Here is a 26,099-nt window from a genome sequence, read left to right as displayed (position 1 = left end):
TTAAAGAGCAGGTGAGTACTGCATTTGCTTAAGGATGTGAGGGTTGCAGGATCAACACCATGGCCAGTAGCTCTGCGTCCCACCTCAGACAAGGGCAAGAACTTTGTTTTGAAGGACCTAGTCTCAGATCCACCAGGGTAGCCTTCGAACCTGAAATAGTTCCATCAGGCAGCCATTTCCTGCCCAGAGTTCATGGGACTTGATAGGTGGTCCCCAGGCAGTGAGAAGGCCTCCATCATCCTTCACTGCAGGGGGTCTGTATAGTCACCCACTGTTGGGTGGCACCCGCAGGCCTGTAAGCCTTGAAACTGAAGAGCAAGCCTGGGGATAGCAACAGACATCGATGATGCCAAATACTGGAGAGGCAGTATAACCACAGACCTTAGTATGACAGTGCCTTTCTCCAGTCCGGGGTCCAGGTTAATTACCTTAGTAGTCTCAGGTGGGACCAGGTATAAAACAGGTGAAGTCTCTAAATCCCTTTCTAATCCTATTCCCCGCAGGATGGCAAACTCAAACCATCAGGACTTACCAGGCAGTCCCAGGACCATCTTATGTGTTCCCCTGGGGGTAGATCCTGTGGCAAGGGCAAAAGTGAATTATTGTCCTGACCAATAGTTGGCCACGGTCCTTTGGTAGTCAAGAATTGAACTCAGATTGCATTGACTAGTTGCCTGTGGATTAACATGGCACTGGGACGATTGCACCTGGGATGTTCAGCTATAGTTCATAGGGCTTGTGTTAGCCTCTGGTCCGCCTGTTGAGAGAGTGGGTTTCCATCTCAATTGTTTAAGTAGTCCATTGGTCCTTTCCATTAGCCCAGCAGCAGTGGGGTCGAAAGGCAGGTGGAAATGCCACTGTATATCCTTTTTATCAGCCTATTCCTGAACTTTGTAGCCAGTAGAGTGGATTCCTTGGTCACTGTCAGTGTCCACGGGGGTTCTATATGTCACACACAAGCGGTTTTAGACCCAAAACAGTTTATTCGCGTTGTTAGATGACTGAAGTGGGCCTTTTGTAATGTCTTCCACTTGTAGCACATTGTAGACTGCATACAGCTGTAGTTCCATCACACTGTGTCATTGCTCTGCCCTTTTCCATAGCTGGGACCAGAAGCCCAAGAGCACTCTTATTTTGTCATTGCCCCAGGTCCCAGCCAAACCCTTCCAGGTGACTGACAACATTCAGTTCACAAGCCTGTCCCTAAGTTAATATCCCCAAAAGCCTGTGTCTAATTGTTTAGGGGTGAGGAGTTGGGGTTATCCTTGTCTTTTGTAGATAATCCTGGTCCTTGCATTTTGTCTGTATTCACCAGCCATCCCTATGCAGTCAGATGAGCCATGAGTGTGGAGCAGCTACTTTTAAGTTATAAAGAGACCCTGAGGTTCAGAGGATATCAAAGTAATGGAAGAGAAAGACATCATTCATGGTAGTCAGCTACCATGGGGCCCCAGCTGCTAGTGGACGGTCACAGTCACTCCTGCGACTCTCCGTTCTCCGTCCTCACTTCCTGACATCTTGGCACTTGCAGGAGTTTCCTCGGCCTCTTGGCTGGCTTGCCAACTGTTGGGCTGCAACTCATGGACCTGCAGGAGATAGCGACAGAGACATCAGTGTTTTATGGACAGGGGATCTTAAGCAAAAAGTCCTGGAGTGATAATCTCCACCGTGTATGGCAGAAAGAAGGTGGGATAGCAGCCCTTTTCACTACTCGGGGGAGAAGGAGGCTACCATTTATAGCGGGAATTGATATTACCTTGGCTCCTCAGGTACCAGGGAAACCAGCAGCTTGGGCACATCCCTCACAGCCATCATAGATTAATTACCATCACTGGGGTAGATGTTTCCTTTTAATAAACTTGCAGGTGGAGCCCTTCTGGCCTAGGGATTAGATCAGGGCAAACACATTCACATGAGTGGGTGCAGGTGAAGAAAGGACTGGTGGAGCAGGGGATGTACAGAGAGCAAGAGAATAGCCATCTTGAATGGCCTGACCACTCACCTTAGGGCTGTGTAGAGGGCTAGGAACCACCTAGGAATGACCCTTGAGGAGACCTAAGGCTGAAAGAGAGGAAAGGAAGAGAATGGCCCCCTCGGAGTGCTGCCTGGAGTCTGGGGTGAGATAGATGAAGGCTCAGTGGACAGACCTGGCTGACTGCGGCATCCTTGGGAACACTTTTTTCCTATTTCCCCACCGCCTTCAAGCCCAGGTGCAGCCCAGGGCCCAGAGCCTTCCAACAGCAGCTCAAAGCCAGGCAGGTGAAGCCCTGTGCTGGCTTGGACTGAGCCTGGCTTAGGCTCCTCCCTGCTCTGTAGCAGAAGGTGAGGCCAGAGGATGTGGGGACACTAGGGGCAGTGGGGAAGAGAAGGAGGGAAGGGTCTAGTCTCACCTGCTCCAGCCTAGTGGTAGAGACCAAGGCCTCCAAAGTTGGGTTCTCATCCTCCAGGATTTTCTGATTCCAGAGGAAGCCTCCAGCTTCATCCCACCCTGTGTGTATGTTGTGGGGGCAATGGGGTGTGATACTTCCAGATATAGACCTCCGTGATTTAGTAGCACAGACCTACCCACAATTTAATCCTGGAGTTTTAGAATGCTAAATCTGGATCCTCTTAAGTTACAGTTGCAGAAACAGACTCAGGTAAGGGCAATCCCTCCTGCTCCAGAGTCACACTGGTTACATGGGCCTGGAGCCCCTGCATCCAGATTCTCTGATCTTATTCTGTCCTCAAAGAATGACAGAAGCTATAACTTTAGCATCTACTAAGTGCAGGACTCTGTGCTGGCTGTTGGAGATGCAGACAGCTGCCTTCAGGAGCTTTTGGTTAGCAGGTACGTATACATTGCTTTTTATCCTCCAAAGGAAGGATAAAATGTTCTACCTACAGAAACACCCCAGGCCCAGAAGTGGATCTATGGTAAAGAGATCAAAGATGGCAGGGCCAGGCAGGCAAGTGAGGGAACAGGACTGTCAGTGGTCACCCGCCTCCCTCCTCCAATTTCAATGGCCCCAGCCCAGAAATTGGGCCTCTGCTGCCCTCTGATGGAAGAAAGGCAGCCTGTGGAGCTGCCTGCTGGGGCCCGACCAACCTGGTCCGCTAAAGAAAAGGGGATGAGAAGGACATTCCTGCTCCCAAATTTTTTATTCTACTAGAGTCTGGAGCTTTGTTTCCAACAGCCTCTGAATCTCCCTGGCTGCCCTGGGTCCCCACCACCACCCTCCATCCCACCATTTCCCCCGTTTCCTTTGTTGCCCGGGTTCTGATTCTGGTACCCTGGTTCCTGGCCCTGCCAGAGTTCTAGTTCCGGAAGGCCTTTGCCAGGTGCCTCAGGCCTTGCTCCCACCCGGGCGCAAAGCTGCACTGAAGACTCGGGCATGTGCTGCATCCCCCAGCGCCTGGGGCAAATGGACATCTACAAAGGTGTAGTGAGCCTGGCCACAGGCGCCGGGGCCATCTACCTGCTCTACAAGGCCATCAAGGCTGGCATCAAATGCCAGCCACCCCTCTGCACTACCTCGCCCATCTGTATCGCCCGTGAGTGCCCCCGCCCTGGGGAGAGGGCTTAGCCCCAGGAGGTACCTGTTCCCGGGGCCTCCAGTGTGGGAGGGCCAAAGGTGACTCCTCCACGTTCCCTCTCCTCTCTCCTCTTCTCCATCTTCCTCAGACCCACCCTAGAGATGCTAGCTCAGGGTCCCCAGGTAGTGGGTGGCACTCAAGTACATCCTCAGGACTCATCTGGCAGGTTTCTGAATTCTACACTCACTCTAGCTTCCAGGGTGACACTGCTTGGAAACTTGGCATCAGCAGTTCTCCCCAAGGGAAGGTTGGGGGACCTACATGCCCAGAGCCTCTGCTAGTCCAAATGACAACTTTGTCCAAAGTAGAGAAAGGCCCCCCTTCTGCAAGACTTTTTTATTGCCATCTGTTGGAATATCATTGCCGTATACTGAATATGATGAGATACTACATGTTACTGCCATACGCCAGCAAGTTGTTATAGTAAATATTCAAAAGTTTTGTTTATTATATGAACAATACGGCATTAGATGTGGATGTGGTGCCCTTGTGCAATACACACCCTGTTCAACTGTACATGGTGGTCCTGCATATAGCAAGAAGTCTTCTCTTCAGAAAAGGCAAGGCAGCCTTGCCCCCAGGTCCCTCTCCCCAACTTCCCAACCCCATTCTTTCATCACTTCCGAGTCCACAGCCTGAACTGGGCTGCGGTGGCTATCTAGGCCTGGCAATCGAGCGAGAGCGGCATGGGCGGGACTCAGGTGAGCTCCGGAGGCTCCTCAACTCTTTGGAGTGCAAACAGGATGCGTACGCCAAGAGCATGATCCTGCACAGTATCACGCGCTGTGTGTACTTGCTGGAGTCCGAGGTGAGGGAAGGGAAGCAGGAGGTCCCTCCCAGCCAGCCTGGCCCCTGACATGCCAGACTGTGTCATCAGACCTGCCTCCATTGGTGGGAGGGGTTGTGTTGAGGGGTCTTGGTGACATGGGGGCCTGGGACCAGGACACCTGCTTCTGCCTCTCCCATCTCTCCCATCTCTGCCGGCACTCTCTAGGCCTCTGCTTGTACTAATGATGACATCGCATTGGTGGGCTCCATGCTGGATGACAAGGACAACAGTGTCAAAATCCAAGCTCTGAACACGCTTAAAGCTTTCTCTGGCATCAGAAAATTTAGGCTCAAAATCCAGGTGAGTCCAGCAACAAGCAGTGGGGCAGATCACACAGAATGTCCACAGTCCACAGGTCTTTAATGGGAATGGGCTGAAGCAATCATTCCTCTGCATTTTGTTCACCAGTTCCTTGATTTTCTTTGTAGTTCGACCACATTCCCATGTATCTTCTTCTGTTCTTACAGGGCGAGACAGACAATAAACGAATAGGTCACATATAGCTGGAATGTTTTAAGCTTCATGTATGTGGAAGTGTGCAGTTTGTATTCTGTAGTTTGCCTTATTCTCTCTAACACTTTTATGGATGTGGACAGCTCTGTTTCCTTCTCCCCTGCTGTATAGTATTCCAGTTCACGAATACCCTGCAATATTATTTATCCAGTTGTTTCCACGTTGTGCCATGAGCATTCTTATACACAGCTCCCTAGTGGACATGGGAGAACTCCCCCTGGGCTATGTAAGCAGCAGTGGAATGGCTGGATGACAGGTATGCCCAACTTTTCAAGCAGGGTTGTACCCATTCACACCCTCTACCAACCCTGCATGAGTGTTCCTGGTGTATCACCTCTTTCCCAGCATTTCGTATTTTCACACTTTCAATTTCTTGCATCACACCTTTTTTGGGGAAAAAGAGGGTGTCTTGGTCTCCACTTGCTGGCTGCCTCTACCTCATCCTCGGTAATCTCAGTTGTCCTAAGGCTATGATTCTCAAGCAGATCAGAATTGCCTGGAGAGCTAGTTAAAAATGAACATTTCAAGGCCCCACACTCAGAGAATCCAGTTCAACAGGAGAGCTGTTTTTCACAAGCCTCCCCTTGCCCAGAAGATTCTGATGCAGGTGGCCTGGGCACCATTGTTCCTTCTTTCTGCAGTCTGTATCCTGAGGACCTGACCCTGTTCTCCCCTCTCTGGGGGGAAAGCGGCCACTCCCTGGCCTCAGCTTTCATGGGTTCTCCTGTGTCTCTGTCTGCAGCCTGGGGTCTCCCTTGACCTCCAGACCCTGGGCCAGCTGCTCCACTCAGACAAACTAGTGGCCCTCTAACCACACAGGTCTGAAATGGAGCTCGCCTCATCCCCTGAGTCAGACCACCCTCTTCAGAGGGATCTGATTGCATCGGCCCCTGCTTGGTCTTCCTCAAGGCTCATCAGAAAGTGCGCCCTCAGCTTCACCTCCTTGCCCCAACCCCAGCCGCTGACCTTGTCGGTTTCATGCTCTCTCCCCTCCCCAGCCCTTATACTTGCAGTTCCCTCTGACTGAAACCCCACCTCAGACATGCTAACTCCTACCAGTGCTTCAGGTCTCAGCAGACAGTGAGGGGCGAGGGCAGGGAGGAGCAGGGTGCCAATGGGGATGCTGTGTTCCCTACTCCAGGACCTGTGCTTCCTTCTTACGTGGCTCACAGGGGTACAGCTTGTAAGGGTACCTGCCTTTGGTAATACCTTTTGGCCCAAGTATCTTGCATCTTAGAAGCCAAGGTCCTTTTATTCATTCAACAAATGTTTATCAATTGAGCACTTACTTTGTGCCACAGCTCTGTGCTAGGCACTGGAGCTACAGCAGTGAACAGAACAGGAAAGATCCCTGTCCCAGTAGAGCTTATATTCTGCTTATATTTAGCAGAGCATGGCAGGCAATTACATAAATAAGTAAAATATAGAGCATGTTTCATGTGGTAAGTGTTATGGAGAAAAATAAAGAAGGGTGGTAAGGAAGGCTGGTGTGGGCGTGGTGTTGCACTTTCAAAGGAGAAAATCTCTGGGACTAGGGCTTGATGAAGAGTCATAGAAATAACACCAAAAGCACAAACTATGAAAGAAAAAAATTGATAAATTGGAATTCATCAAAATTATAAAAAAATTGGTTTTGTGAAAGACCCTGTTAAAAGGATGAAAAGACAATCTTCAGACTGGAAGAAAATATTTGCAAACCACATATGTGTCACATATCTGACAAGGTACTCACAGCTAGATTATATAAAGAGCTCTCAAAACTCAATATGAAAAAAAAAATCCAACTCGAAACGGGCAGAAGACATGGAAATGTTTCACTGAACAGGATATACGAAATGCAAATAAGCACATGAAAAAGTATTTAGCGTCACTAGCCATTAAGGAAATGCAAATTAAGACCACAATGAAATATTACTATCCACCTATTAGATGATTTAAACTCCAAATTAGTGACAATACCAAGTGCTGGTGAAGATACAGAGAAACCAGATCTCTCATATGTTGCCAGTGGGAATGTAGAACAGTACAGCAGCCACTCTGCAAAATAGTTTAGCACTTAAAAAAAAAAAGATCTCTACATTTACCATACAAACCAGAAGTTGCATTCCTGGGCATTTATCCTGGAGAAATAAACAACTTAACATCTGTATACAATTGTTCATAGCAATTTCATTTGTAATAGTCAAAAACTGGAAACCACCAAAATGTCTCTCAACTGATAGATGATTAAGCAAACTGGGGTCATCCTCATCATGGAACACTACTCAGTGATAAAAGGGAGAGAACCTTTGATATACAACAACTTGGATGGATCTCAAGGGCATTATACTGAGTGAAAAAAAAAATCTCAGAAGGTCACAAAGTATGATTCTGTTTATATAACATTCTCAAAATGACAAAACTATAGAGGTGGAAAACAGGTTGGTTGTTGCCACTGGTTGGGGCTGGTTTTGGTGGGGAGGGGTAAGCATGAGTAACAAGGGAGCCCCACAAGGGAGATCTGTGGTGGTGGAGCAGTTCTGATGGAATACTCTGCTGACTGCAGTGGTGGTTACACGAATCTACATACATGATAAGATGACACAGAGTTCTATATACACATTGTACTAATACCATTTTCCTAGTTTTGATATTATACTACAATCATGTAAGATGTAACCATTGAGGGAAACTGGGTGGTGGGCACATGGAACCTCTTCTACTATTTTTGCAACTTCCCATGAATTTATAGTTATTTGAAAATAAAATGTTTAAAAACGAAAAGTGTGTTACATGTGATAGTGCTATGGGGAAAAAATAAAGGGGGAGGATAAGGAAGGCAGGGATGGGAGTGGTGTTGTCGTCTTAAAGGAGGGGGTGGTCAGGGAGGCCTCACTGAGAAGGTGACATTAAGACCAAGTCTTGAAGGAGGTGAGCTCTGAATAGCTGGAGGGAGAGCATTCTAAGTAGAGGCAACAGCCTGTGCAAAAACCTTGAGATAGGTGTGTACCTGGCATGTTCAGGGAATAGCTAAGAGGCCATAGTGATGGGAACTATGGGGAGCAAAGGAGAGAATAAGAGATGAAGTCAAAGAAATAATGGTGGTGGAGGGGCAGGGCATAGCTCAGTGGTAGAGCACATGCTTAGCATGCACAAAGTCCTGGGTTCAATCCCCAGTACCTCCGTTAATAAATAAATAAACCTCATTATCTACCCATGCCATCAAAAGAAAAAAGAAAAAGAATGTGAGGAGAGGGGCAGATCAAACTGGACTTTGTAAGCCACTGTAAGAACTTTAGCTTTTACCCTGAATGAGCTAGGGACTCTTGAACAGAGCAGTGACATGTCTAACACATCTTCTGTTCTGCACATAGATGCAGAGGGGTAAGGATGGAAGCCAGGAGAAGGAGATTATTGCAGAAATCTGGGGGAGAGGTGACAGTGGCTTAGAACAGGGTGGTAGAAGGGGGAAGGTGAAAAGGGACTTGATTGTTGATCAATTCTGAAGGTAGAGCCAACAGGATTTTCCAAAAAGGGGTATGAGAGAAAGAAGGGAGTCAAGGAAGACCACAGATTTTCATTCTGAGTAACTGAAAGGAAGGTGTAACCAACAGTGGAGGCAGAAAAGGTGGTGGGATGGGCAGGTCTGGGGGCTGGGAAAGTGTGAACTCTGAGAGCCTTAGTAAGCATTCCGGAAAGGTAGTGAAAATTGCATTTATGAATCTGGAGTTGAGGGAGTGGTCTGGGCTGGAGACAGAAACTCGAAAGGCATCAGCAGATGGTTAGTATTTAACACAGAGTCTGTGAGTAACACTGCGTCACTAAGGGAGCGATGAAGACAGAGGAGGTTGGGCAGAAGAACCAGGAAAGAAGTCTATGATGGAGAAGCCAAGTGAGGAAAGAATGTTAGGGAGGTAGGAGTGGTCAACTAAGTCAAATAATGTTGATCTTTTAAGTGAGAGGGAGCTGTCTACTGGGTTTGACTCAGTTGTCATGAGTTGGGGCGGTGGAGAGAAGGCAGAGGCTGGAACAGTATTGGAGATCATTGTATAAAAGCAGAAAACTCTTCTCTCTTCCTACCCTCTCCGCCCTAGGAACACTCCATCAAGGTCCTGGAACTGATCTCCACCATCTGGGACTCGGAACTGCACATTGCAGGCCTCAGACTCCTCAACAACATGCCGCTGCCTGACTTTGTACATCCACAGCTGCGCCGGGTGATGCCTGCCTTGATGGAGATCCTGCAGTCAGACTATATCCTGGCACAGGTCCCTGAGGACCATGGCCCAGCCCTGGCCCAGCACCCAGAGGGAGGAGTGGAGATTTGTGCTCAGGCACAGACTCACCCGCCTCCTCGTGCTTTACTCTTTCTGTTACTCAGGTACAAGCCATACGACTGCTGAGCAACCTGGCACAGAAGAACGACCTGATCTATGATATTCTCAACTGCCAGGTGAGAAAGGAACTGAAGACGGGCTAGGATGCCAACTTAGATATTGGGAAAGGATCAGGGATTCTCCAGACAGATGTAGCCCTAACAAGACCATCTTGTTCCTCTACCTGCCTCTGCACGAGCTGCCTTGCAAACCATCCCCTGTTGTCCTCCCAAAAGAATCAGATTCTCCTTGGAGGGGCTTTCTGAACTCTGAGGGTCAGGGACACAGGTAACCAAAGTTAATGTGGGTATTTTAATATTAGGGGAAAATTACTTATAACAAAAATAATTAGGAGTAGACAGGGTCACTACATAATAGTTCAGAAGGATAAAGCAAACTCTAAACTTATATGAACCTAATAGTCTCAAAATACACATGGCAAAACTTGATAGAATTATAAGGAAATTGTTTTTTCTCCTTTTTCAGTTTTATTGAGGTATAATTGATAGAGTATAATTTGTAAGATATTTAAAGTATACTACATTGTGGTGATTTGGAATACATACCCACTGAGAAAGGATTCCCACCATCCAGTTAATTAACACATAATTGGTTTTGGTGAGAACATTTAAATTCTATTCTCTTAGCATATTTCAATTATATAATACAGTGTTATCAACTATAGTCACCATGTTTTGCATTAGATCCTCAGATTTTATTCATCTTTTATTTTGGGGATGGTAATTAGGTTTATTTATTTACTTATTTTTTTAACAGAGGTACTGGGGACTGAACCCAGGACCTTGTGCGTGCTAAGTGTGCACTCTACCACTGAGCTGTATCCCCCCTTATTCATCTTTTAGTTGAAAGTATATACCCTTTTACCAACCTCTTCTTATTTCCCCCAACTCCCAGCCCCTGGCAACCACTTTTCTACTCTGTTTCTGTAAGTCTGACTTTTTTTTTTTTTTAAAGATTCCACGTGTCAGTGATACCATGCAGTATTTGTCTTTCTCTGGCTTATCTCACTTAGCATCATGGCCTCAGGGTCCATCTATGTTGTCACAAATGGCAGGATTTCCTTCTTTCTCACATCTGTCACTACAGTGGAAGATTTGGAAGATTAATTGTTCTTTCAACAATTAATAGAAAAATACCTGAAATGAGTAAGGTTTTACTTGCTGCAAATAACACAAATAAGCTTGAGCCATCAGACATGCCTAGAACACTCCACAGTTAGTGAGTGCACATTCCTCTCAAGTACACAAAAGATTTATAAAAATCAACCACATGCTAAGCTTAAATTTTGTTTCAACATATTTCCCCGAATCAGTATTATTATATCACTCATATTTTATGACACAATGAAATTATGATAATGAAAGGAAAACAAAAAAATCCCTAACAGTTGAATCTGAAACCTTGGGTCTACTGGGGAGTTCAGGCAATAGGAGAATAGAAGAAGAACTTGAGAACTTGCCTTGGATTTCACTCCCACGCTTGCTTCATCCCCATCACAGGTGCAGTCCAACTTCCTGAACCTGTTCCAGTCCACACAGCCTGGGAGTCTGCTGTTCGAGGTGCTGGTGTTTGCAGAGCGGCTGAGCGAGGGCCGGAGTTCACCCCACTACCGGGCCGTGAAATGGCATTACAACGAGCAGTCTGTGCATGAAGCTCTCTTTGGTGATGATTCACGGCTGGCAGACCGGCTGCTCGCCCTGGTCATCCACCCTGAGGAGGATGTTCAGATCCAGGCCTGCAAGGTCATAGTCAGCCTGCAGTGCCCGCCGGAAGTGGGAGTCCGGCCCTCCTGCCCACCCAGTCATTCCTGCTTTAATAATGGAGAATAAAATTACGGAGAGCCAATAAATGAGTATGGGAGAGAAGCTTGAGGGGCAGTGTCTGTCCACAGCCCTCCAGGGCTGGGTGTACATTTCATACAGCATAACCTGTACCCCAGAGCACAGCATAGCATGGGCGTATCTCCCTGGACACAACCCTGCTCCCCTGTTTAGGGGACAGACTCCCTTCTTCTCTTGCTGCTTTTCAGATCTGAATGTGGAACCAATGCTTTCAGGGAGTTTCAGGGAGAAGGCAGGTTTGGAGATTGAGGCCAAAGATAAGCAACAGGAAACAATATAGCATTGGATTACTCAGGATGGGCCAGACTACGCCACAGTAACAGCCACTTTAGTGGCTTAGAAATGACCAAGGTTATTTCTTTTTCACACTACATGCTCCTGACTGGTCAGCGTGGCGGGGAGGGGCGGAAAGAGTGACTTGCCCAAGGGCACGTGACTGGTCTGGGGCAGAAATACGATTAGAACCTCCTAATTTTTACTGAGCTTTTTACTTTCATATTCCTTGGCCCACGCCCCTTGAGAAGGCACCATGGATTATAAGCCAGAATCTGTGGCAGTTGAGAGAGATCTCAGATAGAGAGGGTAAAGTGTATCGGTCTGGGCCCAATCAGGAGAGAAACCACACAGTAATTTGAACAGGGAAATTTTAAAATAATTATTTGTTATAACTGGGAATTGGAGTAACAAAGAATTGGTTAGTAATGAGTAAAGAGAACTCTAAAGGGTACATAAGTGGCAGACATAGACGCAGCCTGAGCAGGACTGAGGCTGAGATGGAACACCCAATGAAGAGATACCCACCTCCTAACCCACGGCTGAAATCCAGACTTTGTTGAAGAGAACACAGCCTGTGGCTCACCAGAGGGCAGAAAAGTCACTGTGGTGTCATGCCAATGTAACTGGCAGAAATCCGCCCTCCTAGATGCCAGGGAAAGCTCTTCACAGGAAGGTGTCAAACCAAAGCAACTCCACTACAGAACTGCCTGGGCTGGGTACAGTAGTCTCCCTGGACCGCAGGCTCCCGGTGCTGGAAAAGCTGTGAGTGCTGCAGGGGCTTCATGCTGGGGAAGCCACATGCACAGCAGGTGCTGGAGAAACTGCAAAAGCTGCAAGAAGTGGAGGCACTCTGCTGACACTATTGCCCAGTGTGTAGTGCCAGGAGGATCTGTTAGACACAGGGTGTTGCTGGCCATTCCAGGAACTGGGCACGGGTGAAGCTGTCTGCACTGCAGAAGCCTGCCAATCGAGCACACAAGAACCAGGAAGCAAAAGCCTTCTCCTGCAATCTCTCTCCAGCTCCCTTCCTCTTACCAATTTAGAGGATCAGTAAGCCTGGGTTGCCTCTCTTAGGAATTTGGAAGCACCTTGGCTTGGTGGTTCTGGTTCAGTCAAGCTGTGCTTGCGGTTAAGCTATATTGGCCAGGGCTGCAGTCATCTGAAGACTTGACTGGGGCTGCAGGATCACTTCCAAGGTGGCTCACTTGTGTGGCTGGCAAGTTGGTGCTGGCAGTTGGCAGGAGGCCTCAGTTTCTGTATATACGGGTATCTCCATGAGGATGCTTGAGCGTCCTCATGACGAAGCAGGCGGCTTCTCCTAGAGTGAATCCTCCCAGAGAGAGAGCAGGGCAGAAGCTGCTTTGCCTTTTCTGACCTAACTTCAGGAGTCATACATTATCACTTCCACCACATTTGTTAGAAGTGAGTCATTAAGTCCAGCCCACATTCCAGGCAAGGGAAGTGAGGCTCTACCTTTACAAGAGAAGCCTGTCAAAGAATTTGTGAATGTTTAAAAACCACAGGTGGCATCAATCAACAAGGATTAATGTGTGCTCAGCAGCTATGCCATCTGTCTTCCCCTTAGAGAGGTTCTGGGCCAAGAAGAGAAAGTTTATAACCAATAGTTGCCACCTGATCCCTTCCCTCAGGCTTCCTTCCAGCTGGTTAGCTTGTTTCCTTACCTGCAGACTTCTTTTACCTTCAGACAATTATACTTCCAAAGAAACATCTCTTTCCAGCTTTTTATTTGATTCTAAGAAGGCTTCATTGAAGAGATGGGTTTGAATTAGATCTTGAGAGAGGGAAGAGATTTCCAGGATGGGAAACTACCTGAACTTTACCAAAAGGGAAACCAATCAGAGTTTCCCTCTGACAGGGTTACGGGAGGGGCTAGGGTGCTGGTAGATGGTCTTTGGCCAGGCAGACTGCCAGTTACTCCTGTAACTGATTTCCTGAAGGAGAGATGTTAGAGACAGAGAGCACCAAGCCACACGGATCTGCTTCCAACAGGACCCCAACATAGGGTTCTGGAGCAAACGAGGCTGGAGTCTCTGGCTTTGTCTTATGACTTAAAGCAGAGCCTCTCCTTCTCTCTAAACTCACATTACCACCAATTGCTCTCTGAGCTCAGACCAGTAAGATCTCTAGACTGGCCTTATGAGCAAAGAAACAAAGAGAAAAGGCGGAAGAGAGAGAAGAGAGATTGATTTATTTTTTACAAAATAGGAATCCTTTTATCATCAGCAAATACAACTTTTATCCATCTCCAATAATCATAGATGGCAAATGTGGTAGATAGCCTTCTAAAATGACCCCAGGGATCCCCACTTCCTAAGTATGCCCTTGTGTAACTGGTCCCCTTGAATGTGAACCATATCCAGTGACTTGCTTCTAACCAATAGAATATGGCTGTTGGGCTGCACCTTGCAGGCTTGCAAACCTTGTAATTGCCCAGCCTTGAGATCGAAAAGCCTGAGACAGTGACAGAGAGATAGGGGATCTTACAAGTTGAAACAAAAGGTCCTGGAGCAACCCCCCACAGTGTTTGGCAGACAGCAGGCAGGACACGGCAGCCATCTCCACTACTCAGTGAAGGAGGTTACCATTTATAAGGGGATTGATGTCATGTTGGCTCATCAGTTACCAGGGAAACCAGCAGCTGGGGCACGTCCCTTACAGCCCCCCCAGATTAACAACTATCAGGAAGGCAGATGCTTCCCTTAAAAAACTAGCAAGTGGAGGTGGGAAGGGTACAGCTTGGTGGTAGGGTGAGTGCTTAGCATGCATGAGGTCCTGGATTCAATCCCCAGTACCTCTGTTAAAAAAAAAAAAAAACTAGCAGGTGGAGATGTTCTGGCTGAAAGACTGGAACCATCACCAGCTGGGGCAGGGGGCAGACACGTTCATGTGAGGAGGGGGTAGGTGAAGCAAGGACTGGTTGAGTAGGGAATGTACAAAGAGCAAGAGAACAGCCATCCTGGGTGGCCTGACCATACAATGGTCAAGTTAGGGAGAGTTACTTTAAAGGCTAGATTACAAAACACTGTGACTTCCATCTTGCTTCCATTCTCCCTTTTCTTTCACTTGCTTGTGCTGATGAAGCCAGTGGACATGTTGTGAGCTGTCCTGTGGAGAGGCCTATGCGACAAGGAAACTGGGGAGGACTCAAGCCAATGGCCTGTGAAGAACTGAGGTTGTCAGTCCAACAGCCTGTGAGGAACTGAAATCTGCCAACCACCACCTGAGTAAACCTGGAAGCAGATCCACCCCCAGTTGAGCCTGAAGGTGACCGCAGCCCCAGCTGACACCTCGATTGCAGCCTGTGACTCAGCTAAGCCAGAGGACCCAGCTAAGCTGTGACTGGATTCCCGACACACACAACCTATGAAGTAATATGTGATGTGTTGAGCCACTGAGCTTTGGGGTAATTCATTACACAACAATAGTTAGCTAATACAACAGGTGACTCTTCCAAGGGTCTAGCCACCGAGTCAGTTCTTCCACTCAAGGACAGGAACAAAAATCCCCAACACTACACTCAAGTGTGGGACCTTTAATACCTGTGACCCTGCCCACAAGTAACTATGGCCATTCGAATGGCCTGGAACACAGCATGGTTTTCTTTGAGAGAAACAAGAAGTGGGTGGGGAGAGCTTTCCGCCTCCAAGACACCTTCTTCCACTGAATCAAAGGATGAATCACAACCCCACCCTGGAAGGCTCCCCCTCTCCTCTCAACTATTTTCCCTTCCTCTAAACCCTCTCATGACCTCAGAGATTCTCAGTCATTGCCACATTAGAACACCTCTTTCCCTGAGCTGGGCAAAGGGGTTCCACAGCCAACATGAAGGAATGCTTAGCTTTCTTTAAGTGAGAGAAAGAAGTTAAGTGAATGGAAATTTTCCCCCTAAACATCTGGCACCTGCTACAGCTTGTCTGCTGATGAGGAACAGATTTCAAAATGAATGAGCAAGGGGACAAACAAATAGCAATAGAAAAACATAGAAATGTGATTTCTTTAAATAGTTTATGTGTTATTGTTTGAGATGCAGTGACCTAGATACATACAATGGAGTAAAAAGTGGGAAGGAAGGCAGAGAAAGAGAGCTGAGTTCATGAACTTGGATTCCATCTCTGGCTGTTTCCTGGTGTTCTATAGCGAGCACCAGAAGGTCCAGGCTGCCAGAGCAAGTGTGAGAACCTCACCTCCTTCCAAGGGAGTGAATTGATTCCCAAGATTTGACCCCTGGATGGAACCTCAGGGAAAATTCCCTGAGACTGGAGGTACCCCAGGTCACATCACTGGAAAGCAAGGGAGAAGGCACTGTGTAATAGATCCTGTCTCCTAAGGCTGGAAACCAGCAAGGTTAACGGCTGAGCCCCGCTGAAATTCTCTGGGCATGTGGCTGGCGAAGTTTTGTTGTTTCCAAGGGACACAAATCATGCGCCACTGTGCCTGGCCCAGCCCTGTCAGTCTGGACTGACAAAGAATGACAAAGGGAAATGAATCCTCACTGTAGGGACTCTCCATTATCATATCACCCTGGGTTCTTGCATTCTGGGAAGTGCTAGAATCCAATGTGAGTCCAGGAGACAGAAAGGACGTGGAATGGAGATTGCATGGTTAGGAAGATTAGAGACAGGACTCTTGGGCACACATGGGAGTGTAACTTGCAGAATTAGAAAGCATAACCCCAATACCTTGTAATAACCTATAATGGAAAAGAATCTGAAAAAGAATATATATATATTTATATATATATATATATTAAAATATATATATATATATTTATATATATATATATTTTATATATATATAAAAATCACTTTGCTGTACACCTGAAACTAACAAAACATTGTAAATCAACTATACTTCAATTTAAAAAATTAAAATTAAAAGAAGAAAGTATACCCCCGGTGCGTGCACACACACACACGCTTTAGACCACCAGACTGTGCTGCTTTTTATCTGGGGACATAGCTGCCTAGAATAGAAACTACATTTCCCAGCTTTTCTTGCAGCTAGGCTTAGTCATGTGACTATGACTGGCCAATAGAATGGAAGAGTCTTTAAAGCAAAGTCAAGCCCCTCCCCTACATCCCTCATTCCACTGCCTGAAATATGAACAGGTTACAAGGCAATCTTGAATCATGCTGATGAAGGCAATGCTTGTAGACGCCAGAGCAAAGAAATTAAAGCAGCCTGCACCATTCAGACTGTGGAGATCCCATATCAGCCCTGGACTGCATACGCTTGGAATGTTATGTGAAAGGGAAATAAACTTCTATCTCATATGAAGCCGTTTGTTCTGTGGTTTCTTTTACTGCAGCTGAACCTATTTGTATATCCTACATCCCTGTCTTGATAAATGAAATTCCACTGTTAGTGATTTATCTGTTTTATAATTTATTAGACAAATATTCATCAAGCTTTGAGTGCTCTTTTCATAGTCTCTTAAATAGGAGCTGGCAGATGAGCACAGAGCTGGGTACCAGGGAAGGGAGTGAGTCTGGTCCATCACAGGACTCAGAAAGGGCAGGTGAACTCTGCTATCTGCCCCTCTTTCCCAGGACTGTCTCTTGCCTTGGTTTCCACAAATGGCACTGATCATCTGTCTGTGAAGCAACTGTTTTTAGAGAGGGCAACTAGGATTACTATGCAAGACTAGAAGAAAAACAAATTCAAGCTACCAGTGACTGAAAGAGGACAGAACTCTGTATCAGCACCTCCTGGACCCCGGGCATTCATTCAGCAAAGACTGATGATGGCACAGAGCAGAGTGAACATTCTTTTTTGATTGTTGCTAGCAGACAGTAACACAGGAGTAGGTGAGTGGAGGCTCACCTTCCAGAGTGGACCAGGGTGGGTGTGTAGGTGCCATGTGGTCGGTAAGGGGAAAGTTGTGGACCGTGGGGCTTTCCCACTAAATCCCGGAGGAAGGAGATACCCTGAATATTGGAAACATGATTTTTAAAAGAACATGTTAAATCCATATGAAAGAGAAACACAGAGATAAAAAGCATAGGTTGATATTCAAAGTGATCTGCAACTGTAAAAATGGAAACGTTCTCAGACAGGAAGTAGAAACCTACCTCATTCAGATAACCTGTGCCACTTTCAGACATTTTGTCCCTGGAGCCCCTCTCCAGTTCACAGTGAGATTCATGGATGGGTGACTAATGATGACAGAAATCACTTTAGGGGACAAAGCCTTCAGCCACCCACAGCAGTGCAGAGTAGTGGGAAGAGTTTGGGCTTAGTAGGTAGAATGCCCTGGATTTATATCTGGCTCTGAGACTTAATTGTGTTATTTGGGCAAGTTATTTTACCTTGAGCCTTCGGGTCCCTCATCTGTAAAAATGGGGATAAAATGGGGAGCAGAAACCATAGTAGACGCTAAATATTCTAGGACTTGAACCTCCCAGGCTCCCTTGCAGAAGGCTGAGGTCGTGTGACTAGTTGTGGACAATGTCCGTAAGTGGAAGAGGCCTGTGTCACACCTGGCCGAGGCAGTTAGGTGTCCATGTGCTTCCTCCACCCCTCTCCTCCATCTTCCACAATGACCTCGGAGCACAGTCTTCCAGATGGTGTGTCTACAAGACTGAAGAAAGGTCTCTTGTCCCATACCAAAATTTACATGACTGATAAAACATTGTGCCCAGCCACCGAAAGTTCGAGAGTTCTCTGTTGTGACAGCCCGCATTAACTACCCTAATACAGGGAGGGCCAACAGAGGTCATTGGCACAAAAGCCTCTGGGTACAGTGAGGGCTGTTATCCTTAGAGAAAAGATATGAGTCCCCTATTAGTCAGCTTGCGTTGCCATAACAAAACACCATAAACTGGGTAACCTAAACAACAGACATTTATTTCTCATGATTTTGGAGGCTGGATATCAGAGATGAGGGTGTTAGCATGGCCCAGCGCCAGTGAGAGCCCTCTTCCTGGCTTACAGACAGCCACCTTCGAACAGTGTCCTCCCTGGCAGAGAGAAAGACACAGCTCTCTGGTGTCCCTTCTTATGAGGACACTAATCCCATCATGAGGGGACCCTCATGACCTCATCTAAACCTGTTACTTCCCAAAGGCCCCATCTCCAAATGTCATCACACTGGGGGACAGGGCTCCAACATATGAACAAGGGGCACAGTTCAGTCTATAGCACCCTTCAGCCCCTACTCCCCCAACTCCCGCTCAAGACAGGGCTCCTCAGATCTTCTCTTAAGAGCAAAATTTTAAAAGCAGAAGCAGGCTAGGGCAGAATGAGGTGGGAGTTTCATCCAGAGGGAGATGGTGAGGGAGACCTGCCTCCCCCTCTTTCCACTGATTGCGACCCACAGCCCTCCCTCAACCATCCTCTTCCTTCTGAGTCTTCCCCTCTTCTCTGAATCTTAACCCCTACACCAAGATGGGTGAAATCCATGCAATTCACAGACAAATTCTTAGACAATTAATCAGCTCGTTAGAACTGGAAGACTTAGAGGCCATCTTGTCTTCCTTCCTGATACTTACAGATGCAAGTCCGGGCCTGGAGATGGCATGAGAAGCACTAGAGGTCGAGGCTGGCTGGTCCTAAAGACAAGGGTTGGGGTGGGGCAGTTTGGTGCAGCCAGGGCAGAGAGAACATCAGAATATCAAGAAGGAAACTCTTTTCATTTCAGCATGTAAACTTCCACTAATTTTTAAAAATAAAGTTTTATTTTACAGTTTAAAGTTTTTATTTGGAAGTAGTACCTATTGAAGCCCCTAGGGCCCCTAAAATCTAGCGTCTGGCCTGTCCAAGCTTCAAATAGGGTCTCACGAGAACACCTTTCCTTATCCCATCCTTTCCCGGGGCCCCGGAGCTGAGGTCACGGTTTGGCCTCTGCTGCAGAGCAGCCTGTGACCATTAACTTCTTGACCCTCCACCCCCAGCTTTGGGGGCGCCGGATCACATGGCAACGAAGGGCTTTATACTCGCAGCCTCTCAGAGCCCACCGGACCTGTGACGCCCAAGCCCACGGCCAGGCTCCTCGTGGGAATCCTGCTCCTCTGCTAGGGCACGTTTCCCGCCCTTTAAAAAGGGGTTTACGAAGGTGAGCCAAGAGAGCATTTGGAATCTTACACTCTAGCAGAAGGTGGTAGCCGAGGCGTCATAGTTTAGCCAGAAGGTGCCAGCTGGGTTTGGAGAGAGAAGTGGGGGGTTGGGGGAACCACCCCAAACGAGATTTCTTCTCAGGCTGAAAGCTTGATGTGTTCCCAAAACGACTTCAAAGCCCTGCTTCACCTCCCTGGTGGCTCTGGAGGTGAAAGAAGGTGGCGCATAACCTGCAACATCCCTGCCCTCCCCCAACCCTGCACCCTCTCCCAGCATCTCAGTCCCCACCCCCACCAGCGTCTTAGACCCTCTCCCTGCCCTTCTAGGCACAACGACTCTTTCCTTCCCCATCTTTCTTTCCACCTCATTCTCTACCCCCCCCCCAATTAAAGTGTGATTGGGGAATAATTGCTCCCCCAATACAGGACACCGTTTGGGGCCTACAGAGGTAAGGGGGTGCCCAGGAAGGGAGAGGCAGAGGGAAAAGTACTAAATCCCTACCCTTTCTCACTCCTGCTCCTCTGAGTGCTGCTGGGGGTACAATGGGGGTAGGATCTGGGGGTGACCATCTCAGGGACCCTCCTCCACCTTCCCCCATTGCCAGAGAGCTGGTGACTCAGGGGTTGTCCCCACAGACGACTGGAGCTAGGTGCTTCCATCACTCTGAGTGCTTCAGTGACTGCTGCCCCATCAGCTTGAATCATGGAGGTGCCTTCTGTGCCCCTAAGGCCAGAGTAGCCATGATGTGCTTGCCCCAGGAGGGGCGGGGCAGCCCCTTCCGGCATGTAGGGTGGGGAAGGTTTAAAACCCTCACATGGCTGCACCCGCTTTTTTCACCCTTTGCTTGTAGTGCCCTTCCCCGCTCCTCTGTCAAATTCCTACTGGTCCTGCAGTACAATTGCAGCCACCTCTGAGAAGCTTTCACTCCTTGGCTCATATCTTCAGCAGATCATGAATCTCCCTGATTTGCACTGCTTTCTGTCTGCTTCGGCCCCCTACCTCCCAGCTTAGTGCTGCCCCAGAGTAGGTGCTTAACAAAGATCTGTCAAATGAATGAATAGCTCTCCCTTAGCATCACTGCAGCAAAGCAGGTGGGGAAGACCTCCTGATCAATCCCCGACTCCCTGCAACAACAAGTCGATCTCTTGAGAGGAGCATGGTGCTGCAGTGGCAGGATCACAGCTTTGGGGCTGGACCTGAGTGTCAACCCTGGCTTTTCCACACTCCATTGTTTTCCTTGTCTTGTTTTGTTTTTCTTTTTATAAATAGAGGTACTGAGGATTGAACCCAGGACCTTGCACCTGCTAGGCATGAACTCTACCACTGAGCTGTACCCATCCCACTCCACCCTCTGTCTTTGTGATCTCAGACAGATCACTTCTGCTCTTAGTTTCCTCATCTGCAAAATAGAGCTAAAGCACCCCCCTTCACCAGGTTGTCAGGAAGAGTACGTGGTCCTGGTCCTGACAATGACAGTGCTCAATGGAGCATGGTTGTTATTAGCTGGTGGAAATGCAGGGAGCAGAATGCACAGTACATCTTGTTCTTGCTTGTCTTTTCTCCTCTGGCCCTGGTCCCAAACCTCTGGGGAGGATGGGCTTAGCCTCTCTGTCCCTATCTGGGGAGCTGCCAATGCTTAGGGAAACAGCCAGGCCCCTCCTGTGGCCTGACTCTACAGCTGAAGTGGCCAGAAGATCTTTTCATTATGGGCACTTGATCTACTTTATTCTGTTTAATCCTCACAATAACTAATGGGATTAATATTTTATATATATGTGTGTATATATATATATATATATATATATATATATATATATATATATAAATTATTACCCCCATTCAACAGAAACTGAGACAAAGAAGCTCATTAACTTGCCTAAGGCCATGAAGTTGTAAGCTGTAGAACTGACAGACCTCAAGTCCATCCCACGCCATCACTTGTGCTCTTGTTCCTGTGCCCTGAGAAGTTTAAACCCCCTTCTTCCCTGCACCTTGGTGACTGACTCTCAACTCTGACCCATTTTTTGCAGACCAGGGGAACCATCAACATCATATGCCCTTGCCAGAGAGGCTTGAGTTGCACATCCAAGGACTCAGGCTGTGCCTGCCGATGCCATTTGATTTAGAGGAGGATGCAAACTGGTCACTGCCACCCCTTCCTCCCTGCCTTGGAACCAGAGGCCTCAGGGGGTGGGGTCCCCTCCTGCTCAAAAGACATTAAAGTCACTTCCTGGCTCTGGACTTTGTCTGCACTTCCTGGGAGAAGGGACTTGGTAAAGATTGTTCCAGTCTTTCAGCAGCTGAAAGGGGAGACTAGAGGCACGATAGAGCTTCCCATGGGGTTTGGTTCTGTCTGGAGGCTTAGTGGCCCAAGGGCAGACCTGCAGGAAGGGAGTAGGGTGTGTGTGTGTGTGTGTGTGGATTGGGTCGTGAGAGGAGGCTGGTCCAGGAAGAGCCAAGTCTTAGGTCCCAGGGCTGTGTGGAGGGGCAGGGTTGAGGAATGTGCCTGGAGAGAGTATGTTGGGCTGCCCATGAATGGATGTGTGTAGGAGGACTGAGAGCAGTTATCTGAATGCCTTTCAAGGGGAGTAAGGGGTGGAGGTCACTGAGAGGGTGTTTATGAGAATGTGTGTGAAGTATAAATGCAAAAATGTTCCTACCTGTGGTGAGAAAGGTGCACTGATGCATTGATGCATTGGTGCATTGATGTTATAGCAGGCAGGTAGCTAGATATGAGCAGAGAAAGGGGGAGCCAAATGGCAGGAAACCATACATCTTGTGAACAGGGGTCCTTGGGCAGAGAAAAGCTGGAACCTCCAGACCGATAAGAAATCACACATTTTGGGGTGACAGGTGTCCTGGAGGTAGGCAAAGAAAGATGGGAAAAGGCAGGAATCTCCCTCATTCGAATATAACCTTTTGCTAATTATGCCCTCATTACAATAAAATTAGCCTTGAAGATAAGAAGCACCAATCATGCTCCAACGCGATGACACTTCCGATCAAGACTAAATAAGAACAACAACAAAAAAAAGATTAAATAAGGACAAAAATTCCTCCTCCCCTCAGGAAGGTGGAGCTGGGATGGAAATCAGGGAACATGACCCCAAACCCCTCCCTCTCTAATGAATATTCCACCCATTTATTTTTACACCCTATGTAACCAGATTGCCAAAGAAACAGCGCAGCTGTTTGCCTGAGTCGGCCTGCTCTCCCCTTGAAAGTGTATTATTTATCACTTAATAAATCCTCACTTTACTTTACTTTCTTGACCTCTGTGTCTCATCTCTGAATTCTTTCTGTGATGAGACAAGAACCTAATCTCCAGCAACACTGATATCTCCATAAGCTCAGATATTATCATTTCCATTTTATGGAAGAAGAAACTGAGGCCCAGAGACTTGCCCAAGGTCATATGGTGAGGGTGTCTCTGAGGACTCTTTCTGCTGCAAGTATCCAAAAAGCCAACCCAAACTGGTCTAGATGATGAGGGAATTCATTGGTGGTCAGAACTGGAAGTCCAGGAACCGGGAGACCTCAGGTCTGGCTGAATCCAGTAGCTCCACAGCCCTCAGGCTGGATTCCTTCCCAGTAGCTGCAGAAGTTCCAGGTGTCACCTAATAATAACAGCTAGGATTTATTGAGCACTTACTATGTTCCAGACACTGTGCAAAGTACTTTCTTATCTGTATTAACTCATCTTATTGTCACAACAAATTGATAATAGGTACTATAATTATTCTTATTTTACAAATAAGGTGTTGAGCCTTAAAGCACCCATGCCAAGGATTCAGAGTAGGGGTGGGGCTGGGATTTGAACCCAGGCTGTCTTGCTTTAGAGGGCAGGCTCTTGACCACAAATCCACCTCACATATATGAACCGTATATAACATATATAAACATCTCAGTCTCAATTCTTAGCAAACATCCTAAGATAGATTCTGATTGGATTTGCTTAGTCTGCACACTCAATGCTGAACCAATCATTGCAGTGGAATTCGCTGACTGACTTAGCCTGGGTTACCTGCAGGGGTGCAAGAGTGGAGTCAGCTTCCAGGAAATATTCCCATGGAGTGGGTACAGGTTTTACGTGGTGTCCCCACAGCCATGAGACCACCAACACAGTCAGGACTCAGAACGCCACCCCCTTTTCTGGCCAGATCCTAATGAAGATGCCAGGCCTCAGCTCTGATGTCTGGACTCACTCCCGTGGGTCAGACTGCAACGCTGAGACTCCACCTCACTTCCAGTTCACTCTTCCCTGGGGGTCACCTTGCCTTGGAGCCCTCGCCAATCCTCGTTTGACATAACAACTGTGTAACTCAGAGATCCTTTTTCTCACTGAGAAATCAGAAATTGCTTTTTCTTCTATATCTTTATATCTCAATATTTCCCTCATGTCACCGAAGTATTTTTTAGAACAGTAATGACTGCCTAATTTTATTATATATGTGGACCATATTTGCTTAATTGTTTCCTTATGGGTAAAGAATAAGATCCTTTCCAAATCCAAACCATCCATGTTCTTTAGGATACAACTTGAGAGCTGCAGAAGCGAAAACCTACTCTCATGATGGCTTAAGCAAGTGGATGATTTCTCTCTAACCAGGTAGCCGGGGGAAATCTGGATGGAGGCTCTGCTGGGTGATTGTCCATGGCCCCCACTTCCTTCCATCCTCTTGCTCAGCCATCTGCTGCTCTGCTTCCTTCTTTTTTTCTTTTCTTTTCTTTTCTTTTCTTTTCTTTTCTTTTCTTTTCTTTTCTTTTCTTTTCTTTTCTTTTCTTCCTTCCTTCCTTCTTTCTTTCTTTCTTTCTTTCTTTCTTTCTTTCTTTCTTTCTTTCTTTCTTTCTTTCTTTCTTTCCTTTCTTGCTTTCTTTTCTTTCTTTCTTTTCTTTCTTTTCTTCCTTTCTTCCTTTCTTTCTTCCTTTCTTCCTTTTTTACAACACAGCACATATAGAAACACCTTATCTGTTTAGCACCTTGGGGTAAGAGCAGAAGGACTTTGGGGCCCTAAAGAGGCTCTCCCGAAGGCAGATGGCATCAACATCTCCAGACACACTCCTCCGGAAGCTCTATCAGGATGTTTCTTTCCTTCACATAGTAGAATATGGCTCATCATCATATCTGTTGGATCCACATTCCAGTTAGAAGAAAGAGGGCACAGGGACAGCAAATAGCTCACTCTCTTTAAAAGGGCAGCATGGATTATTTTCACTAAACATCCCATTAGGCAAAACTTAGTCATGCGGCTGCAGCTAGCTGCAAAGGAGGCTGGAAAATGTAGTTTTCATCTGGGTATCCATGTGCCCAGCTAAAGCCTGGGGGTTCTATTATTAAAGGACAAAGGGAAAATAGTGGGAGAAATTTACTGCCACAAAACCCCTTATTATTACTGTAATAAGCCAAGGGAGCTTAGATCCCAGGACCTAGAGTTAATGATGTACTGTTAGGCAGCTCTAATCGGGTTTTTTTTTTCCATTGTTGTTGGTTTGTGTAAGTTCTTTATGTATTTCAGATATTAGCACCTTATTGCATATATCATTGCAAATAACTTCTCCCCTTTGGTAGGCTGTCTTTGCATTTTGTTGATGGTTTCCTTTGCTGTGCAGAAGCTCTTTAGTTGATGTAGTTCCATTTGTTTATTTTTGCTTTTGTTTCCCTTGCCTAAAGAGTCACATCTATAAAGATATTGCTAAGACTGATGCAAAAACCTGCCTATGTTTTCTTTGAGGAGTTTCCTGGTTTCAGGTTGGAAGACTCCATTTTTGATGATTGGCTAGTGACAGCTTTCAAGCCCTCACTCCCCCTTTGCCTCCTCCATCTAGGCAAACCAATAAGAAGAGCAAATGCTCCCTCCCTTGGTGCTGGTGGGGAGTGCAACCCACACAAACCCCAGCCTGCCCACAGGAACCCTCACCCTGGCCCCGCCTCTCAGCCACAATAAAAGTCAAAGCTAACTACCCCTTCATCCTTGCCACTCACACCTCCTCACACCTACCCTGCTGGCCCCAGAAATTTCCATTACTCGAGTAATAAACCTTTCCTTATTGTCTTAGTATGTGTGGCACCATCAGTCCCAACATCCAAACCAATTTTGGGTGGGGGTTGATTTCACTCTCGTGAGGCACTCAGAAAATCTGTGAATTCTCCTATCTCTCTCCTTGCCACAGCTGGGTGGTGAGGCAGGGATCTATGGAGGGGAGGTGCCTGGGTCACCCAGTTACCGCATGGAGAACAGCCACCCTGGAGAGCATCCTGACTGACAATTGACTTTACAGGAGCAAGAAATCCACTTCTGTTGTGTTATGCCTCTGTGATTCCTGGGTAGTTTGTTCCCATGGCATTTTCTTGCCTGCTGGGACTAATGTTTATAAAAATGTCTTCTGCTGTGCTGCCCTTAGTATTATCACCTGTTCCCACTCTCAAGACTGGTTTTGATGATCTGCCACCACAACCCACTCATGGCTGTGCGTCCTGGGCTTATAATTCTCATGCTTGCCAAAAAGACCTACAGAAATGCATTCAGGAGTAGTGTGTTTTCTTAAGAGAGGGAGTTACTGAAATTCTAACTGAAGGCCTTCAGAGGGAGTGGAAAGATGAAAACTGAGTCT

General features: G+C 47.1%; 2 protein-coding genes and 2 long non-coding RNA genes across 10 annotated transcripts in view; 1 reads left to right on the top strand and 3 right to left on the bottom strand.

Annotated features, from left to right (window-relative positions):
* Positions 1-963: 963 nt before the first annotated feature.
* On the bottom strand, positions 964-3,220 carry LOC140687712 (uncharacterized). The gene is made up of 4 exons (XR_012062180.1): positions 2,391-3,220; positions 2,003-2,061; positions 1,757-1,881; positions 964-1,586 (listed from the first exon to the last, which is right to left on the bottom strand). It is a non-coding gene; the product is annotated as an uncharacterized lncRNA (long non-coding RNA).
* Positions 3,221-3,284: 64 nt separating this feature from the next.
* Positions 3,285-11,159, top strand: ARMC12 (armadillo repeat containing 12). Its single transcript, XM_006202078.4, has 6 exons — positions 3,285-3,534; positions 4,239-4,384; positions 4,571-4,705; positions 8,992-9,165; positions 9,279-9,350; positions 10,794-11,159. Exons 1-6 carry the CDS (start codon positions 3,375-3,377, stop codon positions 11,121-11,123), a joined length of 1,017 nt encoding a protein of 338 aa, XP_006202140.2. The 5' UTR covers positions 3,285-3,374; the 3' UTR covers positions 11,124-11,159.
* LOC140687713 (uncharacterized) lies at positions 4,001-10,891 on the bottom strand. The gene is made up of 2 exons (XR_012062181.1): positions 10,754-10,891; positions 4,001-4,860 (listed from the first exon to the last, which is right to left on the bottom strand). It is a non-coding gene; the product is annotated as an uncharacterized lncRNA (long non-coding RNA).
* Positions 11,160-16,994: 5,835 nt separating the features above from the next.
* Positions 16,995-26,099, bottom strand: part of CLPS (colipase) — a 35,373-nt gene continuing 26,268 nt past the window's right edge. For 5 of the 7 annotated variants that reach the window (XM_072945143.1, XM_072945150.1, XM_072945149.1 and 2 more), the window contains 3 exons: positions 19,515-19,689; positions 18,923-18,982; positions 16,995-18,012 (listed from right to left, as the gene is read on the bottom strand). The gene's annotated coding sequence lies outside the window, so the exon portion shown is untranslated. Of the gene's footprint in view, positions 18,013-18,253; positions 18,392-18,922; positions 18,983-19,514; positions 19,690-22,837; positions 23,105-26,099 lie in introns of those variants that run through there. The other 2 variants (XM_072945144.1, XM_072945146.1) reach the window with 2 other exon arrangements.

This window comes from Vicugna pacos, chromosome 20 (genome assembly GCF_048564905.1).
Source record: "Vicugna pacos chromosome 20, VicPac4, whole genome shotgun sequence".
Lineage (NCBI taxonomy): Eukaryota > Metazoa > Chordata > Mammalia > Artiodactyla > Camelidae > Vicugna > Vicugna pacos.
This window is presented reverse-complemented; position numbering and strand designations above follow the sequence as displayed.

What these genes read in the sequence shown, in the direction of transcription:
- ARMC12 (XM_006202078.4), top strand. Translation starts at nt 3,375, where the DNA reads ATGTGCTGCATCCCCCAGCGCCTGGGGCAAATGGACATCTACAAAGGT. An exon ending in CAGACTATATCCTGGCACAG is followed by an intron (nt 9,166 to 9,278) that starts GTCCCTGAGGAC and finishes TCTGTTACTCAG; the next exon opens with GTACAAGCCATACGACTGCT. An exon ending in ATGATATTCTCAACTGCCAG is followed by an intron (nt 9,351 to 10,793) that starts GTGAGAAAGGAA and finishes TCCCCATCACAG; the next exon opens with GTGCAGTCCAACTTCCTGAA.